At 42.2% G+C, this 21496-nt stretch overlaps 2 protein-coding genes across 3 annotated transcripts in view; both read right to left on the bottom strand.

Annotated features, from left to right (window-relative positions):
• Positions 1 to 188: 188 nt before the first annotated feature.
• LOC148047576 (uncharacterized) lies at positions 189 to 11699 on the bottom strand. The gene is given in 4 exon segments (XM_087708390.1): positions 189 to 1880; positions 1882 to 3933; positions 7372 to 7482; positions 11624 to 11699. Coding segments are annotated over 2 exon segments (1308 nt in total). The 5' UTR covers positions 3061 to 3933; positions 7372 to 7482; positions 11624 to 11699; the 3' UTR covers positions 189 to 1751.
• A 987-nt stretch (positions 11700 to 12686) lies between these two features.
• The window catches only part of LOC148047574 (uncharacterized), a 31320-nt gene continuing 22510 nt past the window's right edge, over positions 12687 to 21496 (bottom strand). For both annotated transcript variants that reach the window (XM_087708393.1, XM_087708394.1), the window contains exon 2: positions 12687 to 18519. In XM_087708393.1, coding sequence (XP_087564519.1) covers positions 16450 to 17643 — 1194 coding nt within the window. In that variant the 5' untranslated portion in view covers positions 17644 to 18519 and the 3' untranslated portion in view covers positions 12687 to 16449. The remainder of the gene's footprint in view (positions 18520 to 21496) is intronic.

Here is a 21496-nt window from a genome sequence, read left to right as displayed (position 1 = left end):
CGCTCTACATGGGGCAGCCCTTGAAGAGCATTCAGAGACTTCAGCTTGTCCAGAATGCAGTCGCATGAGCAATTATGGGTGCACCCCGGTACACCCACGTTACACATATCATCCGCAAGCTGCACTGGCTGCCTGTTGGACTCTGGACGCGCTTCAAGGTGCTAGTCATTACTTTTAAAGCCCTACATGGTATCGGACCTGGGTACTTGAGAGACCGCCTCCTGCCAATTACCTCCCTACGACCAATTAGATCCCACAGATTAGGCCTCCTCCGGATTCCATCAGCTAGCCAATGTTGACTGTCGACCCCCTGGGGGAGGGCCTTCTCTGTGGCTGCTCCGGCCCTCTGGAACGATCTCCCCGTGGAGATTCGGACCCTCACCACCCTTCAGGGTTTCCGCAAAGTCGTCAAGACCTGGCTGTTCTGGCAGGCCTGGGGCTGATGAGTTCCCAGCCCCACTCGAATTGTTACGACTGTTGAGGAGCTTTTAGTCTGTTTTTTGTTTTTTGTTTTTTGTCTCGTTCGTTTTCTTTGTATTGCTCCCCTTCCCTATTGGTTTGTTAGCTGCCCTGAGTCCCCCTGGGAATAGGGCGGCATACAAGTTTAATAAACTATAACTATAACTAACTAACTTAGGAAAAGCTTTGTGTGGAGTTAAGTCAAGGAGATAGTTTCAATCTAATTCTGAATGGGGCATCTCTCTCTCTCTCTCTCTCTCTCTCTCTCTCAATCTCCCACCTCTCTCTTTCCAGCTGCTTCTACAATACAGAAAATACAGTCATTTTGGACAAAATTTCCCTCCCACTAAGCAGAAATCTAAGGTGTTCAGAACTTGCTGTGCTAGCCATTCTCAAATAGAATTCTTACATGAGTACATTAAACTGATTACAATATAAATGAGACAAGAAAGAAAACCTTACAATGAATTTCTTTGAAGGAAACAAAGAAAGAAAACTTTACAATCAATTTCCACCCTTCCCAGTAGTCTTTACAGCTGTCTTCTGGGGATAGAAGAGTTTTTTGGTCTTCACTTGTCCATTTCAGGCAGCTGTTCTGTCTTTTAAAACATGTTTCTTCCTTTTCACATCCAGAGAAATATTCTGCCTTTTCAATATTTCCTAGGATGTTTCATTTTTCTGGGAGAGGGCTGGGTGATAACTTCTTACAAACCCTACAAACAGTTCTACGCATCAGACCTCTCCAAGAGAAAAAAAGAAGTCACATGGACCTGGCCTGGGTAAACCTCCCTTGCAGGGACAGACCCATTTGTGGGTGGATTTTCCCCAGACCTTGGCCATTTGGAACAAAGGTTTAAAGGGGTTTTGAATGTTGAGTTCAAAAGCTGCTTGGAAAGGTGAGTACCTCTAAATTTTACCTTTAAAAGCCCAGGAGGTGAAAGAGAGTATGTGCCTCTGTGTGTGAATGCACTTGAGAAAAAAGCCCTTCTCTGGATCTTTCTCCCTCTGTGCATTTCCCCTTCAAATGGATTACCTTGTGAGCAATAAGGGATGATTTATGCTTGCAGTAAGGCGTAAAGACTGGACAATTCAAAGATTTCTCCACGGTGTGAGTCCTCTGATGTGTCACTAGTTGGAATTCCGACTAAAACTTTTCCCACAAATAGGACATTCAAACGGTTTCTCTCCTGTGTGTATCTTCTGGTGTATCACCAAGTGGAAATTCTGACTGAAACGTTTCCCACAATCAGAACATTCAAAGGGTTTCTCTCCTGTGTGAGTCCTCTGGTGTCTCACCAGATGGGAATTCCAATAAAACCTTCCCCACAGATAGGACATTCTGTCTGTGTCCTCTGGTGGATCACAAGGTTGCAACTCGGACTAAAACTTTTCCCACAATCAGGACATTGAAACGGTTTCTTTGTTTATGTGCGTTTTCTGGTGTTTCACTAGGTTCGAATTAAAACTAAAGCTTTTCCTACAGTCAGGACATTCAAAGGGTTTCTCTCCTGTGTGTGTCCTCTGGTGGTTCACCAGCCTGAAACGCAGACTAAAGCCTTTCCCACAATCAGGACATTCAAAGGGTTTCTCTCCTGTGTGAGTCCTCTGGTGTCTAACCAGGCTGGAATTATCAGTAAAGCCTTTACCACAGATAGGACATTCAAAGGGTTTCTCTCCTGTGTGAGTCCTCTGGTGTCTCACCAGTCTGTAATAATCACTGAAACTTTTCCCACAATCAGAACATTCAAAGGGTTTTGCTCCTGTGTGAGTCGTCTGGTGTCTCAACAAGTAGGAATTCCGACTGAAACTTTTCCCACAATCAGAACATTCAAAGGGTTTCTCTCCTGTGTGTGTCCATTGGTGTGTCACCAGACTGGAATTCCAAGTAAAACTTTTCCCACAAATAGGACATTCAAAGGGTTTCTCTCCTGTGTGTGTCTTCTGGTGTATCATCAGGTGGGAATTCTGACTGAAACGTTTCCCACAATCAGAACATTCAAAGGGTTTATCTCCTGTGTGTGTCCATTGGTGTATCACCAGATGGGAATTCCGAGTAAAACCTTTACCACAAATAGGACATTCAAATGGTTTCTCTCCTGTGTGACTCCTCTGGTGTATTCCCAGGTGATAATTCTGACTGAAACGTTTCCCACAATCAGGACATTCAAAGGGTTTCTCTCCGGTGTGAATCATCTGGTGTCTCACCAGTCTGGAATAATCACTGAAGCTTTTCCCACAAATAAAACATTCAAAGGGTTTCTCTTCCATGTGAGACCTCTGGTGTACCACCAGGTAGTAATTCTGAGTGAAACCTTTCCCACAATCAGAACATTCAAAGGGTTTCTCTCCTGTGTGAGTCCTCTGGTGTCTCACCAGATAGGAATTGCAACTAAATCTTTTCCCACAAATAGGACATTCAAACGGTTTCTCTCCTGGGTGTGTCCCCTGGTGTATCACCAGACTGGAATAATCATTAAAGCTTTTTCCACATAGAGGACATTCAAAGGATTTCACTCCTGTGTGACTTCTCTGGTGTCTCAGGAGGTAGGAATTTCTAATGAAGCCTTTCCCACAATCTACACACTTATAAGGTTTCTCCATGGAGTGAATCCTCTGATGTATTTACAGGCAGGACATTCAAATGGTTTCACTTTCGTGGGAGTCCTCGGGTGCTTCACCAGGGTAGAATTCTCACGGAAACCTTTCCCACAGAAAGGATGTTCAAATGGTTTTATTCCTGTGTATGCGCCCTTTAGTGTCTCAAGACGTGGGAATTTCTAATGAAACTTTCACACAATCTGCACAGTCATATGTTTTCTCCCTCCTGTGAGTTATCTCATGCACCACCATGTTGCTATGCTCACTAAAGCATTTACCACATTGGGAGCACTTTTGTGGCTTCCCTCTTTTGTAGAGGTGCTCCCATGAATCACAAGGGAACTGTTGTGACCATAGGTTTTGCCACAATCTGGTAATTAGTATGGATTTTCTCCATTCTGACTCCTGTAATGCATAATCAGTTGTGATTTGCAATCTGTGCTTTTCCCACAATAGGCAAATCTATGGGGCTTTTGCACAGCTGATATTCTTGAGGAGGTCAAAAATATGGACAATGCCTTGTTAAGTGGTGCTTTTATTCAAGACGTCTTCTTTCTCACAGGGAGAGGCCTGCATTACTGTCTGTTCTACAGGGATTTACTATTGATCTTTTCCTCCGAACAGACTTCCAGATATTACCCTCTTTTGCTTATAAGATAAATAATCTCCCTTCCCCTCTCATATAATGTATCGAGTTCTGTATAATCTTCTTATTCTTTCTTGATTTGTTCTCTCAAATAGCTGCTGGAGGAGCAGATTTGTATGGTTTTCTGTTGGAAATGGAAAGTATTTTGATTTCTAGCTTGATTTTCTTCCCTTTTCAACATTGAGTGTATTTACAGTTGTCCAGTGTGTTCTTATCGGCATCCTGTTCATCTGTATGATAGAAAGAAAATTATAACTTCAATTTTTTGTAAAATTTTTAGAGATGAGTTGAAAAAAAGAAAGAAAAGTATACATCACTTTTGCTCATGGAATTCCTAACTGCCAATAACGGCTGAAAATACTGTGGTGACATCCGTGTTCAAATAATCCTCACATAACCTACCATAATTGGAACTGATATTTGAATCACTAAGAAGCTCAATCATTAAGCATCATGTCACATAACAGTGCCAACTTACACCTGTTCCTCTGTAAGTGTTAAGGTAATTAAGGCAATTTCATATGACTATGACTTGCAATTTCCTGCCAATATATCCACTGATTTTGCTTGTCAGACGCTATCTGGGAAGGTCACAGATGGGAATCACGAATGTGGGATCCTACCGCCATCATAAATATGCAACTATTGGCAGAACCCAAATTGGTGCAATCCTCTTCCTGCTCCTTCAAAACCAGTCACTGCTGACATGCGGTCACGGAACAAGTCCTAGGATTACCACAAATTTTGTGGACCAGGTACACGTCTGCTTCTACTGCGCCATAATGACTTTGAAGGCTCATGGAAGAAGTGGTAAGTGAGGACTTACCTGTGCAACCAAAGATGGATTAAGCACAATTGAACCTGGTTAATACATGGATGGGACAAGAAATACGAAAGTTATTGGCAAAACATAAAAAAAAACCTTTTATTCATCTGTCATTTTCAATACACATGTGGATTACAAGTTATACAAGAGGACAACATCAAGATATAATGGGAGTGTCTCACTACCAACTGGGAGACAAAGTCTACAGCAATTAGATCGAACTGTTAGTGAAACCAGCAAAACACAGTAATGATTTGTAAATGCAGTTTGTAATCTTCCTTCGACACAAACTCGTGAAAAAGCACTAAGGCAATGAATAAATTGTCAGAGCTGCCACCCTGTGCTTCCCACCATCTTTTATAGCTGCATTGGTAATTAAGATAAGCCGCACCCCACTCGTGCGCACACCCATCATCTTGTGGCCAAGAGCAAAACCAACGGGCAATTAATCATGGATTGTTAGGAGGAGTTTATTCAGCTTGTGTAGCTGGGATGGTAAGTCATGGCAGCTGGCCAAGTCTTCTCCCCAGAATGGCAGCTCCAAGCCTCTGAGCTGGCCGGAGATGACATCTAACCAACTTAGCTGACACCTTTGTCATCTAAAAGGTAGAGGGGGAAACTAGAGGAAAAACTATACTTGACCTAATTCTTACTAATAGAGAAGCGATAGAAAGAGTTGAAGTGGTCAGAACCTTGGGTGAGTGACCATGTCTTACTGGAATTCAATATAATGCAAACACAAGCAATAGAACATAATCCAACAAATGTCTTAAACTTTAGAAGAGCTGATTTTAAGAAGTTCAGAGCCTAAGCAAAATTTCATGGATAAAAATCCTAAAGGAGAAAGCAATGCAAGGAGTATGGGAAATACTGGAAAATCTATATATATAAAATCAAAATACCACTCATGCATTATAACAAAATCACCAGAACTGTAAAGCCTAAAAACCTCAAATTTGCCATATGTTCCCCTTGATTTCTAGATGCTATCTAAGAAAGGATTTTTCAAAATGACCATCAGAGCATTAGTATTTCCTATATTATTTTTAACACACTCTCATGCCAACGAGTTCTACTCCCTCCCCTAATGAGAAAAGAAATCTGTTCCAAATACAAAACACAAGCAGAGGAGATGAGATTCAGTTTCAGTTTTACTTTCACAGAAGGAAGCAGCTGTACTACAGAACAGTTGAGCTATCCAACAGCCAGGCTCCTTCCTGTCTCCTTGCTCACACAGCAAATACTGTTTCACTTTCAAACTAGTCCTCTGATACTAAGGAGTTCTACTCTCCCTCTCCACCTGAAAAGAAATCAGTTCCAAGCTCTGATTCTAAAGTTCTACTCCTCCTCCCCACCTCAAAAAAGGAGGTTAACTTTCACAACAGCAAGCAGATTTACTACAGAACATTTGAGCTAAGCCACATCTAGACTCCTTCCTTTCTCCTTCTTGCTCACACAGCAAATACTGTTTGAGTTTCAAAACACACCACAAATCTCTCACACACTGACAGGATGCAGATTCCCCACCCCCCTCTTATTTTACTCCTCAGTTCAGACAAATCTGTTCCTTCTAGTGTAACACCAGTTAAAGGGAAAAGAGGCAAAAATGCAGAAAAATATTTACAGATGCTTCCACAGGTAAGGGAAGCTGCACACAAGTATCGTCAAACTAATCCCCAAGTCAGTAGAAAGGTATACGTCTAATAACCCCTATGTTAATCAGTCACAAATAAGATCAATGCCTTGGACTAATAACTATTTCTCTGCTTTTAAATATGAACCTCAGATAGTTTACTCCAGGGACAAAAATATTGATCGCGGACACAGGTTACCCTGTGCCTGGTGCCGTGCTCTATGTCAGGTTCCTGTTCGGTGAAGCAGAAATAAACAATAAACTACACAATTCTCAGTGTGTATTGATTTATCTTCCACTCTCCGGCACAATCTGACACCCAGTGATAAGATATAGTGAGATGAAGCCAAGACTGAAGCCCAGCGCTCCCCTCCACCATTTAAACCTTCCCGTAACACCACCCATGCATGCTCACAACAGTCCTAGCCTAACCACAAGCCATGTAGGTTTGCCGCCATGCGCAGGTAGTTGTGCTGTGCTTTGGAATGGCAGGATGAGAGTCCCGGGATGTGCTACAATGGTGGTGCACCTCCCTCCCCTTCAGCTATACCGTGAACCCTTACACAGCCTTCTCACCCACCAGCATCCAATGGCAAAGCACTTTCTCTCTCCTGTCTGGACGTACAACAGATTCCTCCAAATGACATCTTTTGGTGTCAAGAGAGGTGAAAGATGGAAATTTTATGCCAACATTCAAAGTGCAGGGGAAGGTCTACCACAGGTTAGGGAGTATCATGGCGGGTCTCAGCAACAGCCTTCATTTCCCCAGATATACTTTGTTGGTGATGATGACAATGAGAGAGATATCCATTGTGGAATCGACCCAGGCATTAATCCACAACTGGTTAGCCAACTACAGAAGTTGCTGCGAGAACACAAGAAGTATATTCTGGAAATTAAGGGTGCTGTTGATTCTGTTCCTAAGGGCCACAAGGACTTCCAAGTGGTGATTAATGCCGATAGGAAGCCTTCTGGAGAGCACAGAGGTCGTTTCAATGCCCCCATGACTACAGAAGTGACTGTTGTCATTGAGGGCCAGGATTTTGAGAAAAGAGATATCGTTCTCCACAGCAGAGAAATAGTGAGATGCACCGTGCCAATGAAGCTCTCCAGTACCCTCTGGTATTCTGTCATGGAAAAGATGGCTCCATCATGATATTTTTCAAAGATTTTCACACCCCAAGGAACTATCGGTGGATTGGAAAATACCTGCTGTAGTTCCCATCTTCAAAAAAGGGGAGAAAAATAGATCCATAAAACTACAGGCCAATTAGCCTGACTTCACTACCTGGGAAGATCCTGCAAAAGATTTGCAATCACCTAGAAGCAAGCAAATATATAACCAGAAGTCAACATGGGTTTGTCAAAACAGATCATTCCGCACAAAGGTTATTTCATTCTTACACAAAGTGACTAAATTAGCAGACCAATTAAATACATTGTATAATTGAATTTCAGTAAGGTAGTTGATAAAATAGACCATAACCTATTTCTTGGTAAATAAGAAAAATGTGGTTTAGTGCATCCATTCACAACTGGTTGAAAAACCACACTCAAAGTGTATTCCTCAATGGGACTATATCTATACGGAGGGAAGTGAGCAGAGGGTATTCCAACGTTCTGTTTTAGTATCTTCATGTAAATGCCTTAGATGAGGGAATTGAATGGGAATGGAAAAAGAAGGTTTTACACTTATGGAAGAAAAACCAAATGTACTGGTACAGAATAAGTATAATCTGGCTCAAGCAGTAACCATGAGAGGACTATTAAAGTTAGATATGGGCCACCAGTTGCGTATTGCAGCAGCAAAAAAAAGCCAATACAATACCATGTTTCCCTCAAAATAAGACAGGGTCTTGGTCCTTATTCTCAGGGGTGGGCTTTGTCTTTTGGGGTTGCCGGGCGGCTGCTCTCTTGCAAGCGAGTTCCCAAAGAACCAGGCACAGCCTCAGGGGCAACCGGCTGTGTTGTACAGTCGCAGGAGCGCAGCACAATAAGGAACAAATGAACAAATTAAAAATAAACAAAACAAACAATAGCCATGAAGCGATCACACCCACAAGCAGCCACCCGGCAAACTCCCTTTCCAGCCGGGCACAGCGCCATTCACTGACCTAAGGGTATCGCCAAGTAGTGGGAGAACCTGTTCGCCACCGCCGAAGACTCAGCTTCCAAACTGAGTCTTCTTGCAGTGGCTGCTCTGGGCACATGCTCTATGGTTGTACGCTCTAGGAGTACGCTCTGCCTGCAGCCGGCCCACAACCATAGAGCATATGCCCAGAGCGGCCACTGCAGGAAGACTCGGTTTAAAAGCCACCGAAAAAGCCATGCTGGGATGGCGGCGGGGGTGGTGGGAGCGGAGGTGCTCTGGCCCTGCAGGGAGAGCTGGGCCAGGACATAGTGAAGCTGGGAGGTACGCGAGTGGTAGCGGAACAGCGACTCATGCAACCCCCCTCTCCAGCCATGTAGAGCGCCATCTACTAGCATTTTGAAGTTGCCAAGCTGTGAGAGCTGGGCGGCGGTGAACAGGCGCTCCCGCAGCTTGGCTGACCCCCTAGGTCAGTGAATTGCCCTGTTCCCAGCTGGAAAGCGGGTTTGCTGTGTGGCTGCTCATGAGCGTGGTTGCTTCATGGCTACTGGGCTACACTGCTACGATAGCACAACACAGCCGTTCATCCCGATGCTGTGCCCGGCTCTTTGGGAGCCCGCTCGCTCGAGAGCAGCTGCCCGACAACCCCCTTCTTCAGATGGGCACAGCACCGTTCACCAACGTAGCACTATCCCGAAGGTGCCAAGCAACACAATCACCTCCCCCCTCCCCCTAGTTCACGTGGCTTAGCACCTTCAAGATATCACTAGGTTGGTGAGCGGCGATCTGCCTGGCCGGAGGTGGGGGGGTTATCCAGTGGGCTTATTTACAAGGGAGGGCTTATATTTTTGCCCACCAGAAAAATGTGGCATGGCCTTATTATAAGGACATATCTTATTTTCGGGGAAACACAGTACTAAGCACCATTAAAAGAGAATCAAAATCATGTGAAGTACTAGTACCACTTTATAAACAGTAAGACCAGACTTAAATAATTGCAGACAGTTTGGTCACCATAGCATAAAAAAGATCTTGAGATTCTAGAAAGAATGCAGAAAAAGAGCAACAAAGAATTAATATAAAAATGTTATAAGATGCAAGGATTACCAAACTGGGGATTGTACTATCAAGCAGGGGGTCTAGCTTGAATGAAAGAATGGATTTACTGAGAAATACAAAATTATTGACATTGGAGGGGCATAATTTGCAACTGGGTTGGCATGCTTTTTTGTGGTATGATAAAAGTATTGCACATGGCTATTTTCAAAGACATTATGTAAGGAATGGACTATTAACAATATGGGAAAGAGTGAAACGGAAACATTATTCAGAAATACCAATGTGGCTTTCAACAATGGAAGCATTGACACATCCAAATATCAGTAGTATAAAAAATATTATTAGATAGAAAGATGTCTTAACAGAAAGGTGGGAACCAAAAAACCCCCCAAGAATTAGAAAAAACAAGGGATTGATATAGGTTTATTTTCACAATTGCAAATACAATCAAGATGTGAAAAAGATAAAGGGGAGTATGGTTTTAAATTAGAAGTTTAAAGTTGGATAAGATACTTATGGGAACGGGAGTAAGAATAATCAAGGAATTATATAGCTACCTATTAAGAACTATTGCTACAAGAAGAAGTGGAAAAGATACAATGTTAACTTGGGCAAAGAATTTTGGCCATATGATTGAACTAGAAAAGTGGCAACAACTATGGGAATTATAAATTAACCACGTCAACAGCTTAAAAAGAAAACTTATACCAAATGTTTTACAGATGGCACATATCACTAGGAAAACTAGCTAAGATGTTTAAAGATAAGTCAGCAAAATGTTGGAAATGTCAACAAGCAATAGGTTCATACTACCACATGTGGTGGACATGTGCAGAAGCAAGGAAATATTGGTTTAAAATAAGACTTTGGTTAAAGAAAATGTTACAACAAGAAATAGAATTTAGACCAGAGATGTTTTTACTAGGTATTATCCCAGAGAAATTCAAGAAAGAGGATACTTATTTGATTATACATATAACTACAGCAGCCAGAATTGTATTTGCCTAAAATTGGAAATTTAATAAGCTACCAACAGACGAAAAGATAATAAGGGGGGGAGGGGAAAACAGAAAAGAAAATATTAAACATATAAGGATATATTCAAGAACGAGATATAAAGAGGGGGAAACATAACTAGGGTAGACTAGTGAAGGTAAGGGAATAAGAAATGATACTAAAATTATATCTGGGCTGATGGAAATACCATCCCAAGGAAACATAAACTGAGTTTTGAAATATACACCAACAATAATAGAAAAAGAAAGGGAGAGAGGAGGAGAGAAAGAAAGGAACACAGGGGAAAGAAGAAAGAGGCAAGGAGAGGAGGATGGAGGGGGAGAAAGAGAAGGAAAGAGGGTAGGAAGGAGAACAGGAAGGGAAGGAGTAGGAGAAAGGAGAAGGGAAGAAGGGAGGAGAAGGAGAGGAGGAAGGAAGGAAGTAGAGAAGGGAGGAAGGGAGAAAAGAAAGGGAAAATAAGGAGGTGTTACAAAAGGAGGAAGGGATGGCAAATGAAGCACTCAAATTGTACATTATAACTTATTAAATGGAATAATAAATGTATAAGAATGATAAATGTAAAGAATACCAATTATGTGAATATATACTTAAAATGGTAAGAGAATAAAAAGATAAAAATGCTTTGGGGGAAAAAAGAGGATTAGGGGCCTGGAGGCTAAAATATAATTAAGAGGTTGCAGGAATTGGGTACGTCTAGTCAAGTGAAAGGAAGGACTAAGGGAGACATGATAGCCATCTTCCAATACTTGAGGAGTTGCCACAAAAGAGGGAGGGGTGTCAACCTATTCTCCAAAGCCCCTGAAGGCAGGACAATGAACTGCATGGAAACTCATCAAGGAGAGAAGCAACTTCGAACTAAGGAGAAACTTCCTGACACTAAGAACAGTGAACCAGTGGAAGGTTTTCCCTTCAGAGGTTGTGGGGGCTCCATCCCTGGTGGCTTTAATCAGAGACAGGACAGCCATTTGTCTGAAATGAGGTTGGGTCTCCTGCTTGATCAGGGCGTCTGAATAGAAGACCTGAAAGGTCCCTCCCAGCTCTGTCACAAACCCTCCAGTGATGGGAGCCCCCACAACCTCTGGAGGGAAGCCATTCCCAAAGGATCCACCTTCACTTGGAAGAGACTTTTCCAATCTTCCCACCAGAAGGAAAATTGCAGCCACCAGTTTCGCAGCGTGCAGCACCAGTGGGCTTAAATTCGGGGAGGGAAGGAACCTGCAGCAGCAGCAGCTGAGATACTTCAGCCCAGTTGCTTCTCTGCTTCCGGGACTCTCCTCCCACCCGCCCTCAACTCACCTTCCAGCTGCTGCTTCGACCCTGGGAAGAGCACAAAAGCCGCTCTGCACACCACTCTCCTCACATGAGTGATCCGGAAGAGGAAGTTCAGCTGCCCCAAAGGTGCTTTTTTCAAAAGGCAACTGAACTTTCTTCTACTCTTCCCGTCGCTTTCCAACCTTTCTAGCAACACAGTACTCGATGGTTTTAACTCTTTAAAGCACAACCACAAGTATTAGCCTCTTTCTAGGCACAGGTGTTGCCTGTTTGAGCACCATCTCCAGATAAGAGGCATTAAAAAAAATCCTTCTCCAGTTTCTACCCGAGGCGTTTGTAAAATGTTTCCACTGATTAAATGCTATCAAGTAGTTTTTGATTTCTAGCAACCGACTTAGCAGCTGAGCCTAGTGAAATGTGATTTTACGTAACCTTTGTGAAGTTTAGCTATGTGCTGAGCCCTAAAATTCATGAATGTTTTACAGAATCACAGTTGAAAGAAATGACCTTCTGGGTTCGGCTCCAAGTGGGGGAAAAGACACTGGAAACATGGAGGCTGCTTGGAAAGATGGTTTAATGGTGGACAGGACCACATGGCTTGCACTGGAGTCTCCCATTAGGTCACACATAGAAACATATGCAGCAGGGCCTAGAAAATGGAGGGTAAGAAAGAGGGCCTGATTGCCTATATATGGTAGAAGAAATTTCCCCTCCCCCAATTTCTAGCTTTTTATTGTACAGAGGGTTGTTTTTTATATATTCTGCTATTTCCCTCATGTTAGTTTTAATGTGTCTTAGAGAAACACAACGTTCAGTTTCCTCCTTCTGCATCCTGAATGTCTTCCAGATTTTGAGGCCAGAATTTCCTAGCCAGCATCTCCTTTTCACCAAATATCTGTGAGTCAGAGTTTCTAAGTGGTCCCAGTAAGTTGCTGAAGCTTCTAAAAAATACGTGGTAAAAAATATTATTTGTATACTCGTAACCAAAACCATTGCTCTGTCTTGCCTTCTGGGGCTTTGGTTCTGTTGAAAGAAATGTCCTTCTGGGTTCGGCTCCAAGTGGGGAAAAAGACACTGGAGACATGGAGGCTGATTGGAAAGATGGTTTATTGGTGGGCAGAACCACATGACTTGAGTCCTGAACAAAAAAGGTGATCACATTCTTCAATGTTGGTGGAGACCAGAAGGGAAGCCAGGAAGAGAAGCTGAATCCCTGGTTTTATACCCTCTCTGGCCTTTGTTCTTGAGCTTATGTTCTGATTGGTTGTCAGACTCCCATGGAACCATGCAGGGGCAACTCTTTAGGTTGCGTTTTGAATCCAGGTTTGGTTAAGTTCTCAGATGCCATGTGGGGAGTTGGGTAAAGGGCCAATATTATCATGTTTTAATCCCATCCCCCTAGAGTTGAAGGGGAGAACTCTTTATTATGTATAGTGGACTAGTTTGATCTTCTTAATGGCTCATTGATAAAGTGAGGATGGGCAGGAAGCTACAGGGAGCTATTCTGTCTTTTAAAACATGTTTCTTCCTTTTCACATCCAGAGAAATATTCTGCCTTTTAAATATTTCCTAGGATATTTCATTTTTTCTGGGAGAGGGCTGGGTGATAACTTCCTACAAACCCTCCATTTTTTCTAAAACATATGAGTGGAACGCACATGTTCTTGACAAAAGATTAAAGTTGGTCAGATCAGGGAGACTTAATTTTTCTGATAGAAAGACATTGAGACAGTGGCTCCCAGAGAGCTTAGAACCATGGTCTAGCAACCAGGGCACAATTTCTGGAAAGAAATTCAATTTTACATGCCAATTAATATCAGATATCACTTACTGTGAGCTTCCAGACAGGTTTCAAGCAAGCAGAAGTCCCAAAATTCTTCACAGCCATGCTTTTCCTTTAAGTTACAGGCTGCCCATTTTGAAGGGATGGTTCTTGAACCTGCCCTAGCTCTTATTTTAGTGAGGACAAATTGAGTTTAGCTAGTGTGCAATCCAGGCTATTTAGTATTTTTAAAATTACACACAATGAGCCCAGAGACTCCTACTCATGAGACCACCAGTGCAACATATCCTGCTTTACTGGGCAATGGAGCAGCATCATTTTTGAATCAGTCAGGACTCAGGTTTTGAAGATCCTTTCTGCTACTCCTCAAGCGGGAGAATTGTTTGAGGGGAATTGACCTTTCCCCATGGGATTAAAGGGGAGATATCACTGTTTAGGCTTTTGTGCCAGGGCAAAAATCAACCTAGGGGAAGCTTTGTGTGGAGGAGATACTTTCAATCTAATTTTAAATGGGGTCTCTCTCTCTCTCTGTGTGGGTGCATGTGCAGCTGCTTCTACAAGACATTTTGGAGAAAATTTCCCTCCCACTAGACAGAAATCTCAGGTGTTCAGAACTTGCTGTGCTAGCCATTCTGAAATAAAATTCTTACATGAGTATATTAAACTGATTAAAATATAAATGAGACAAGAAAGAAAACCTTACAATGAATTTCTGTGAAGGAAGCAAAGAAAGAAAACTTTACAATCAATTTCCACCCTTCCCCGTAGTCTTTACAGCTGTCTTCTGGGGATAGAAGAGAGTCTTTTGGTCTTTACTTGTCCATTTCAGGGTCTTTTCTTTCATATCTGGTAGATGGTATTAGGCTTAGCTTGCTGGTAAGAGTGGTCAGTCAGGCTTGGTAGAATCTGTCCCAGGTGTGGCTATGTTTTTTCCCCTCATGTCAGGTTTTATCAGGAAGGATGGAAGGCTGAGTCAATCACCAGCAGCCAATTTGAGAGTTATGGTTTGAGCTAGCAGTCCTTTGTTTCTGAGGTTAAAAAAAAAGAGGAGAGGCCAAGTATACCGTTCTTTACAGACATGTCTTAGTCTCATGTTGTGGAATTTCATCCATTCTGTGGAAATCCAAACATTATTTCAGAAGGCAGACGATGTAAATTTCATGGGACAACAACTTGTGTTGAAAACAAACAAACAAACAAACAAACAAAATATCATAGGGTAGAGCACCTTGACTCATAAGCATTTAAAAATGCACTCAGGCATAAAAGGAGGAGGAAAGAAGAACAGCTTCAAAAAAAGTTGCAATTAAAAAAAAGGGGTAGTGTCAAGACTCCATATCAGATTCCATTCAGATGGAAGCAAATTCTCATTAAGTATGTTAAAACATTTACACGTGTAAGCAAAATATCTCAAAATCATTTCTTTTTATAGGTTTAATTAACCATTTTAAACCTCAAAAATTTCCAGAAGAAAAAATCACAATTGTATTAAGAGCAGACAACTGTAACTGCATAGCTTTTATATGCAGATGAAAAGATCACAACAGTGAAAGGTAAAGGTGCAGGAGCAGGTCACCCATTTACTTCAAATTTCTCAGAAGAGAGAGAGAAAAAAAGTGGTTAAAGCAAGCAGAAAAACTTCACCCCCCTTTAATGACCCAAAAGGAAGGAGGGGGGGGGATGCACAGAGGCATTCACAGGTATCATTGGGGGCATTTCATACACACACTCATGGTAAAAATGAGCAGACACTCATTCTCCCCGCCTTTCCTGCTTCCCTCCAGAGAATGACACAGAAGGAAGAGGGGGGAAATACAAGCAGGCAATCACAGGTCTCTGGATCCCTTATCACCCCCTGGGGCATTGGGGACACATACACATTCATACTGCAATCAGATCTTGCCTTGCTAATGCCAACCAAGCCACCAAGCTTCATTTTCTTTTATTAGAGGATCTCACCCTCCCTTCAGGTTTGGAAATGATAACACACATGCATACACACACATACCGTTAAACAACCTTGCAATTTACTGTTTCTTTATATGAAAGGGAATCAAAGTACATTCATACCGACTTTTACCACCAACATACTCACATTTGCACCGCAATCAGACTGCTTATGTAAATTAATTTCACATACAAAAATTCCATTTCATTCTTTCTTCATGCAAAGCAATTATTACAATTATTTCAGAGAGCCGTACATAAGTCAATTAGCTCCATTTTCTATTATTAAGGGATCTCAACTTCCCTCCAGGTCTGGAAATGGTTATACACACTATACATGCATAAATACCATGGAACAACACTTTCAGGCCTGGGGGAGGTTCTGTCCCTTTAAATCTTCAATTTTCTTTTATTGGGGAACATGTGGCTCATTCTCCAAGCATGGGGAAACTCAAGAGAGCAGTTTAAATCCTAACTACACTCCCCTTCCCCACAGCTTCAAGCCCAAGATGAAAAGCTTACTTATTTTGCCAGCTGGTCAAACATATCACAATCAATTCAATGCCATTCAATTCTACATGTTATTAGTGTACATGCACACCTAAGAATTTTTAACAGACCTTACATCAAATTAATCAAGTCCAATTACCTAGGTCTTCCCATTCAGACAGTTTTATCTTATTACCTGCTATCTTTCTTACTTTTGCTCCAAGTTATGCCCATTCTATCTCCTTAAGCACTAGATGGTTAATACCTGTCTCTGCCCTGGAATGTTGTGTCCTCCTTCCTAATTTGGACCTGCCAGCGGATGCTGGCTAATTTTTAAAGATCCAAACTCTTCTATCTTGATCTACCAGCACGTGCTGGCATATTTTTAAAGATCAAGATGTATAGAGACGATATATAGACATTTCTTCACACATTGCTTGCATTCGGCCAGGGTTCCAGGTTGGATCTCCCAGCAAGCGCTGGCATATTTTTAAAGATCCAGCTGTATGGAGATTTTCATTAACACATGGTTTGCATGGGGTGGGGCTCTTGATTCATATGATGGTGGCCCAAAGTAAACAATTTTGCAAGGTTGCAACTCAGACTAAAACTTTTCCCACAATCAGGACATTTAAACAGTTTCTTTGTTTAGGTGTGTTTTCTGGTGTTTCACTAGGTAGGAATTAAAACTAAAGCTTTTCCTACAGTCAGGACATTCAAAGGGTTTCTCTCCTGTGTGTGTCCTCTGGTGGTTCACCAGCCTGAAACGCAGACTAAATCGTTTCCCACAATCAGGACATTCAAAGGGTTTCTCTCCTGTGTGAGTCCTCTGGTGTCTCACCAGGCTGGAATTATCAGTAAAGCCTTTACCACATATAGGACATTCAAAGGGTTTCCCTCTTGTGTGAGTCCTCTGGTGTCTCACCAGGCTGGAATAATCACTGAAACTTTTCGCACAATCAGAACATTCAAAGGGTTTCACTCCTGTGTGAGTCGTCTGGTGTTTCACCAGGTAAGAATTCCGACTGAAACTTTTCCAACAATCAGAACATTTAAAGGGTTTCTCTCCTGTGTGTGTCCATTGGTGTGTCACCAGACTGGACTTCCAAGTAAAACTTTTCCCACAAATAGGACATTCAAACAATTTCTCTCCTGTGTGTGTCTTCTGGTGTATCATCAGGTGGGAATTCTCACTGAAACGTTTCCCACAATCAGAACATTCAAAGGGTTTCTCTCCTGTGTGTGTCCATTGGTGTTTCACCAGACTGGAATTCCAAGTAAAGCCTTTCCCACAAATAGGACATTCAAACGGTTTCTCTCCTGTGTGACTCCTCTGGTGCATTCCCAGGTCGTAATTCTGACTGAAACGTTTCCCGCAATCAGGACATTCAAAGGGTTTTTCTCCAGTGTGAATCATCTGGTGTCTCACCAGTCTGGAATAATCACTGAAGCTTTTCCCACAAATAAAACATTCAAAGGGCTTCACTTCTGTGTGAGACCTCTGGTGTACCACCAGGTAGTAATTCTGAGTGAAACCTTTCCCACAATCAGAACATTCAAAGGGTTTCTCTCCTGTGTGAGTCCTCTGGTGTCTCACCAGAGAGGAATTGCAACTAAATCTTTTCCCACAAATAGGACATTCAAACGGTTTCTCTCCTGGGTGTGTCCCCTGGTGTATCACCAGACTGGAATAATCATTAAAGCTTTTTCCACATAGAGGACATTCAAAGGATTTCACTCCTGTGTGACTTCTCTGGTGTCTCAGGAGGTAGGAATTTCTAGTGAAGCCTTTCCCACAATCTACACACTTGTAAGGTTTCTCCATGGAGTGAATCCTCTGATGTATTTACAGGCAGGACATTCAAATGGTTTCACTTTCGTGGGAGTCCTCGGGTGCTTCACCAGGGTAGAATTCTCACGGAAACCTTTCCCACAGAAAGGATGTTCAAATGGTTTTATTCCTGTGTATGCGTCCTTTAGTGTCTCAAGACGTGGGAATTTCTAATGAAACTTTCACACAATCTGCACAGTCATATGTTTTCTCCCTCCTGTGAGTTATCTCATGCACCACCATGTTGCCATGCTCACTGAAGCATTTACCACATTGGGAGCACTTTTGTGGCTTCCCTCTTTTGTAGAGGTGCTCCCATGAATCACAAGGGAACTGTTGTGACCATAGGTTTTGCCACAATCTGGTAATTAGTATGGATTTTCTCCTTTCTGACTCCTGTAATGCATAATCAGTTGTGATTTGCAATCTGTGCTTTTCCCACAATAGGCAAATCTATGGGGCTTTTGCACAGCTGATATTCTTGAGGAGGTCAAAAATATGGACAATGCCTTGTTAAGTGGTGCTTTTATTCAAGCCGTCTTCTTCCTCACAGGGAGAGGCCTGCATTACTGTCTGTTCTACAGGGATTTACTATTGATCTTTTCCTCTGAACAGACTTCCAGATATTACCCTCTTTTGCTTATAAGATAAATAATCTCCCTTCCCCTGTCATATAATGTATCGAGTTCTGTATAATCTGCTTATTCTTTCTTGATTTGTTCTCTCAAATAGCTGCTGGAGGAGGAGCAGATTTGTATGGTTTTCTGTTGGAAATGGAAAATATTTTGATTTCTAGCTTGAATTTCTTCCCTTTTCAACATTGAGTGTATTTACAGTTGTCCAGTGTGTTCTTATTGGCATCCTGTTCATCTGTATGATAGAAAGAAAATTATAACTTCAATTTTTTGTAAAATGGTTAGAGATGAGTTGAAAAAAAGAAAAAGTATACATCACTTTTCCTCATGGAAGTCCTAAGTGCAAATAAGGGCTGAAAATACTGTCTACACCCCGTCTGATGACGTCCGTGTTCAAATAATCCTCACATAACCTACCGCAATTGGAACTGATATTTGAGTCACTAAGAAGCTCAATCATTAAGCATCATGTCACATGACAGTGCCAACTTACACCTGTTCCTCTGTAAGTGTTAAGGTAATTACTGTGGGTTTTTAAAGGCAATTTCATATAGCAATAGCAATAGCAGTAGACTTATATACCGCTTCATAGGGCTTTCAGCCCTCTCTAAGCGGTTTACAGAGAGTCAGCATATTGCCCCCAACAATCTGGGTCCTCATTTTACCCACCTCGGAAGGATGGAAGGCTGAGTCAACCCTGAGCCGGTGGGATTTGAACCGCTGAACTGCTGATCTAGCAGTAGCTTGCAGTGCTGCATTTAACCACTGCGCCACCTTGGCTCATGACTGTGACTTGCAATTTCCTGCCAGTATATCCACTGATTTTGCTCGTCAGAAGCTAGCTGGGAAGGTCACAGATGGGGATCACGAATGTGGGATGCTGCCGCCATCATAAATATGCAATTATTGGCAGAACCCAAATTGGTGCAATCCTCTTCCTGCTCCTTCAAAACCAGTCACTGCTGACATGCGGTCACGGAACAAGTCCTAGGATTACCACAAATTTTGTGGACCAGGTACACATCTGCTTCTACTGCGCCATAATAACTTTGAAGGCTCATGGAAGAAGTGGTAAGTGAGGACTTACTTGTGCAACCAAAGATGGATTGAGGTCAATTGAACCTGGTCAATACATGGATGGGACAAGAAATACAAAACTTATTGGCAAAACATAAAAAATTTAAAAAAAACTTTTATTCATCTGTCATTTTCAATACACATGTGGATTACAAGTTGTACAAGAGGGCAACATCAAGATATAATGGGAGAGTTTCACTACCATGATATCAGCTGGGAGACAAAGTCTACAGCAAGGAGGAGATCGAACTGCTAGTGAAACCAGCAAAACACAGTAATGGTTTGTAAATGCAGTTTGTAATCTTCCTTTGACACAAACTCATGAAAAAGCACTAAGGCAATGAATAAATTGTCAGAGCTGCCACTCTGTGCTTCCTACCATCTTTTATAGCTGCATTGGTAATTAAGATAAGCCGCACCCCACTCGTGCGCACACCTATCACCTTATGGCCCAGAGCAAAACCACCTGGCAATTAATCATGGATTATTAGCAGGAGTTTATTCAGCTTGTGTAGGTAGGACGGTAAGTCTTGGCAGCTGGCCAAGTCTTCTCCCCAGAATGGCAGCTCCAGGCCTCTGAGCTGGAGATGACATCTAACCAACTTAGCTGACAACTTTGTCATCTAAAAGGTAAAGGAGGAAACTAGAGGAAAAACTATACTCGACTTAATTCTTACAAATAGAGAAGCGATAGAAGGAGTTGAAGTTGTCGGTACCTTGGACGAGTGTCCACGTCTTACTGGAATTCAATATAATGCAAACACAAGCAATAGAATATAATCCAACAAGTGTCTTAAAGTTTGGAAGAGCTGATTTTAAGAAATTCATAGCCTAAGCAAAATTTCATGGATGAAAATCCTAAAGGAGAAAGCAATGCAAGGAGTGTGGGAAATACTGGAAAATCTATATATATAAAATCAAAATACCACTCATGCATTATAACAAAATCTCCAGAACTGTAAAGCCCAAAAACCTCAAATTTGCCATATATGTTCCCCTTGATTTCTAGACGCTATCTAAGAAAGGATTTTTCAAAATGACCATCAGAGCATTAGTATTTCCTATATTATTTTTAACACACTCTCATGCCAACGAGTTCTACTCCCTCCCCTAATGAGAAAAGAAATCTGTTCCAAATACAAAACACAAGCAGAGGAGATAAGATTTCAGTTTTACTTTCACAGAAGGAAGCAGCTGTACTACAGAACAGTTGAGCTAAGCCACATCCAGATGCCTTCCTTTCTCCTTCTTGCTCACACAGCAAATACTGTTTGAATTTCAAAACACACCTCAAATTGCTCACACACTGACAGGACACTAGCCAGATGAATACTAATGGATGCTGGTAGGCAGAGGCAGATCCCCCCCCCCTTATTTTACTCCTACGTTCAGACAAATCTGTTCCTTCAAGTGTAACACCAGTTAAAGGGAAAAGAGGCAAAAATGCAGAAAAAGATTTACAGATGCTTCCACAAGTAAGGGAAGTTGCACACAAGTATCGTCAAACTCATCCCCAAGTTAGTAGGAAGGTATACGTCTAATAACCCCTATGTTAATCAGTCACAAATGAGATCAATGCCTTGGACTAATAACTATTTCTCTGCTTTTAAATATGAACCTCAGATAGATTACTCCAGGGACAAAAATATTGATCGCGGACACAGGTTACCCTGTGCCTGGTGCCGTGCTCTATGTCAGGTTCCTGTTCGGTGAAGCAGAAATAAACAATAAACTACATAATTCTGAGTGTGTATTGTTTTATCTTCCACGCTCCGGCACATCCAACAAACACTCAGTGATAAGATATAGTGAGATGAAGTAAAGGCTGAAGCCCAGCGCTCCCCTCCATCGTTTAAACCTTCCCGTGACTCCACCCACCACCCACGCATGCTCACAACGGTCCCAGCCAAACCACAAGCCATGTCGGTTTGCCGCCATATGCAGGCAGTTGTGCTGTGCTTTGGAATGGCAGGATGAGAGTCCCGGGATGTGCTACAATGGTGGCGCACCTCCCTCCCCTTCAGCCATACCTTACACAGCTTTCTCACCCACCAGCATCCAATGGCAAAGCACTTTCTCTCTCCTGTCTGGACGTACAACAGATTCTTCCAAATGACATCTTTTGGTGCCAAGAG

The sequence above is a fragment of the Thamnophis sirtalis genome, unplaced genomic scaffold (assembly GCF_051295495.1).
Source record: "Thamnophis sirtalis isolate CommonGarterSnake01/CBP01778 unplaced genomic scaffold, rThaSir2_p1.2 scaffold_3, whole genome shotgun sequence".
Taxonomy (NCBI): domain Eukaryota; kingdom Metazoa; phylum Chordata; class Lepidosauria; order Squamata; family Natricidae; genus Thamnophis; species Thamnophis sirtalis.
Note: the sequence above shows the minus strand (reverse complement) of the source record. Positions and strands in the feature narration are given on the sequence as shown.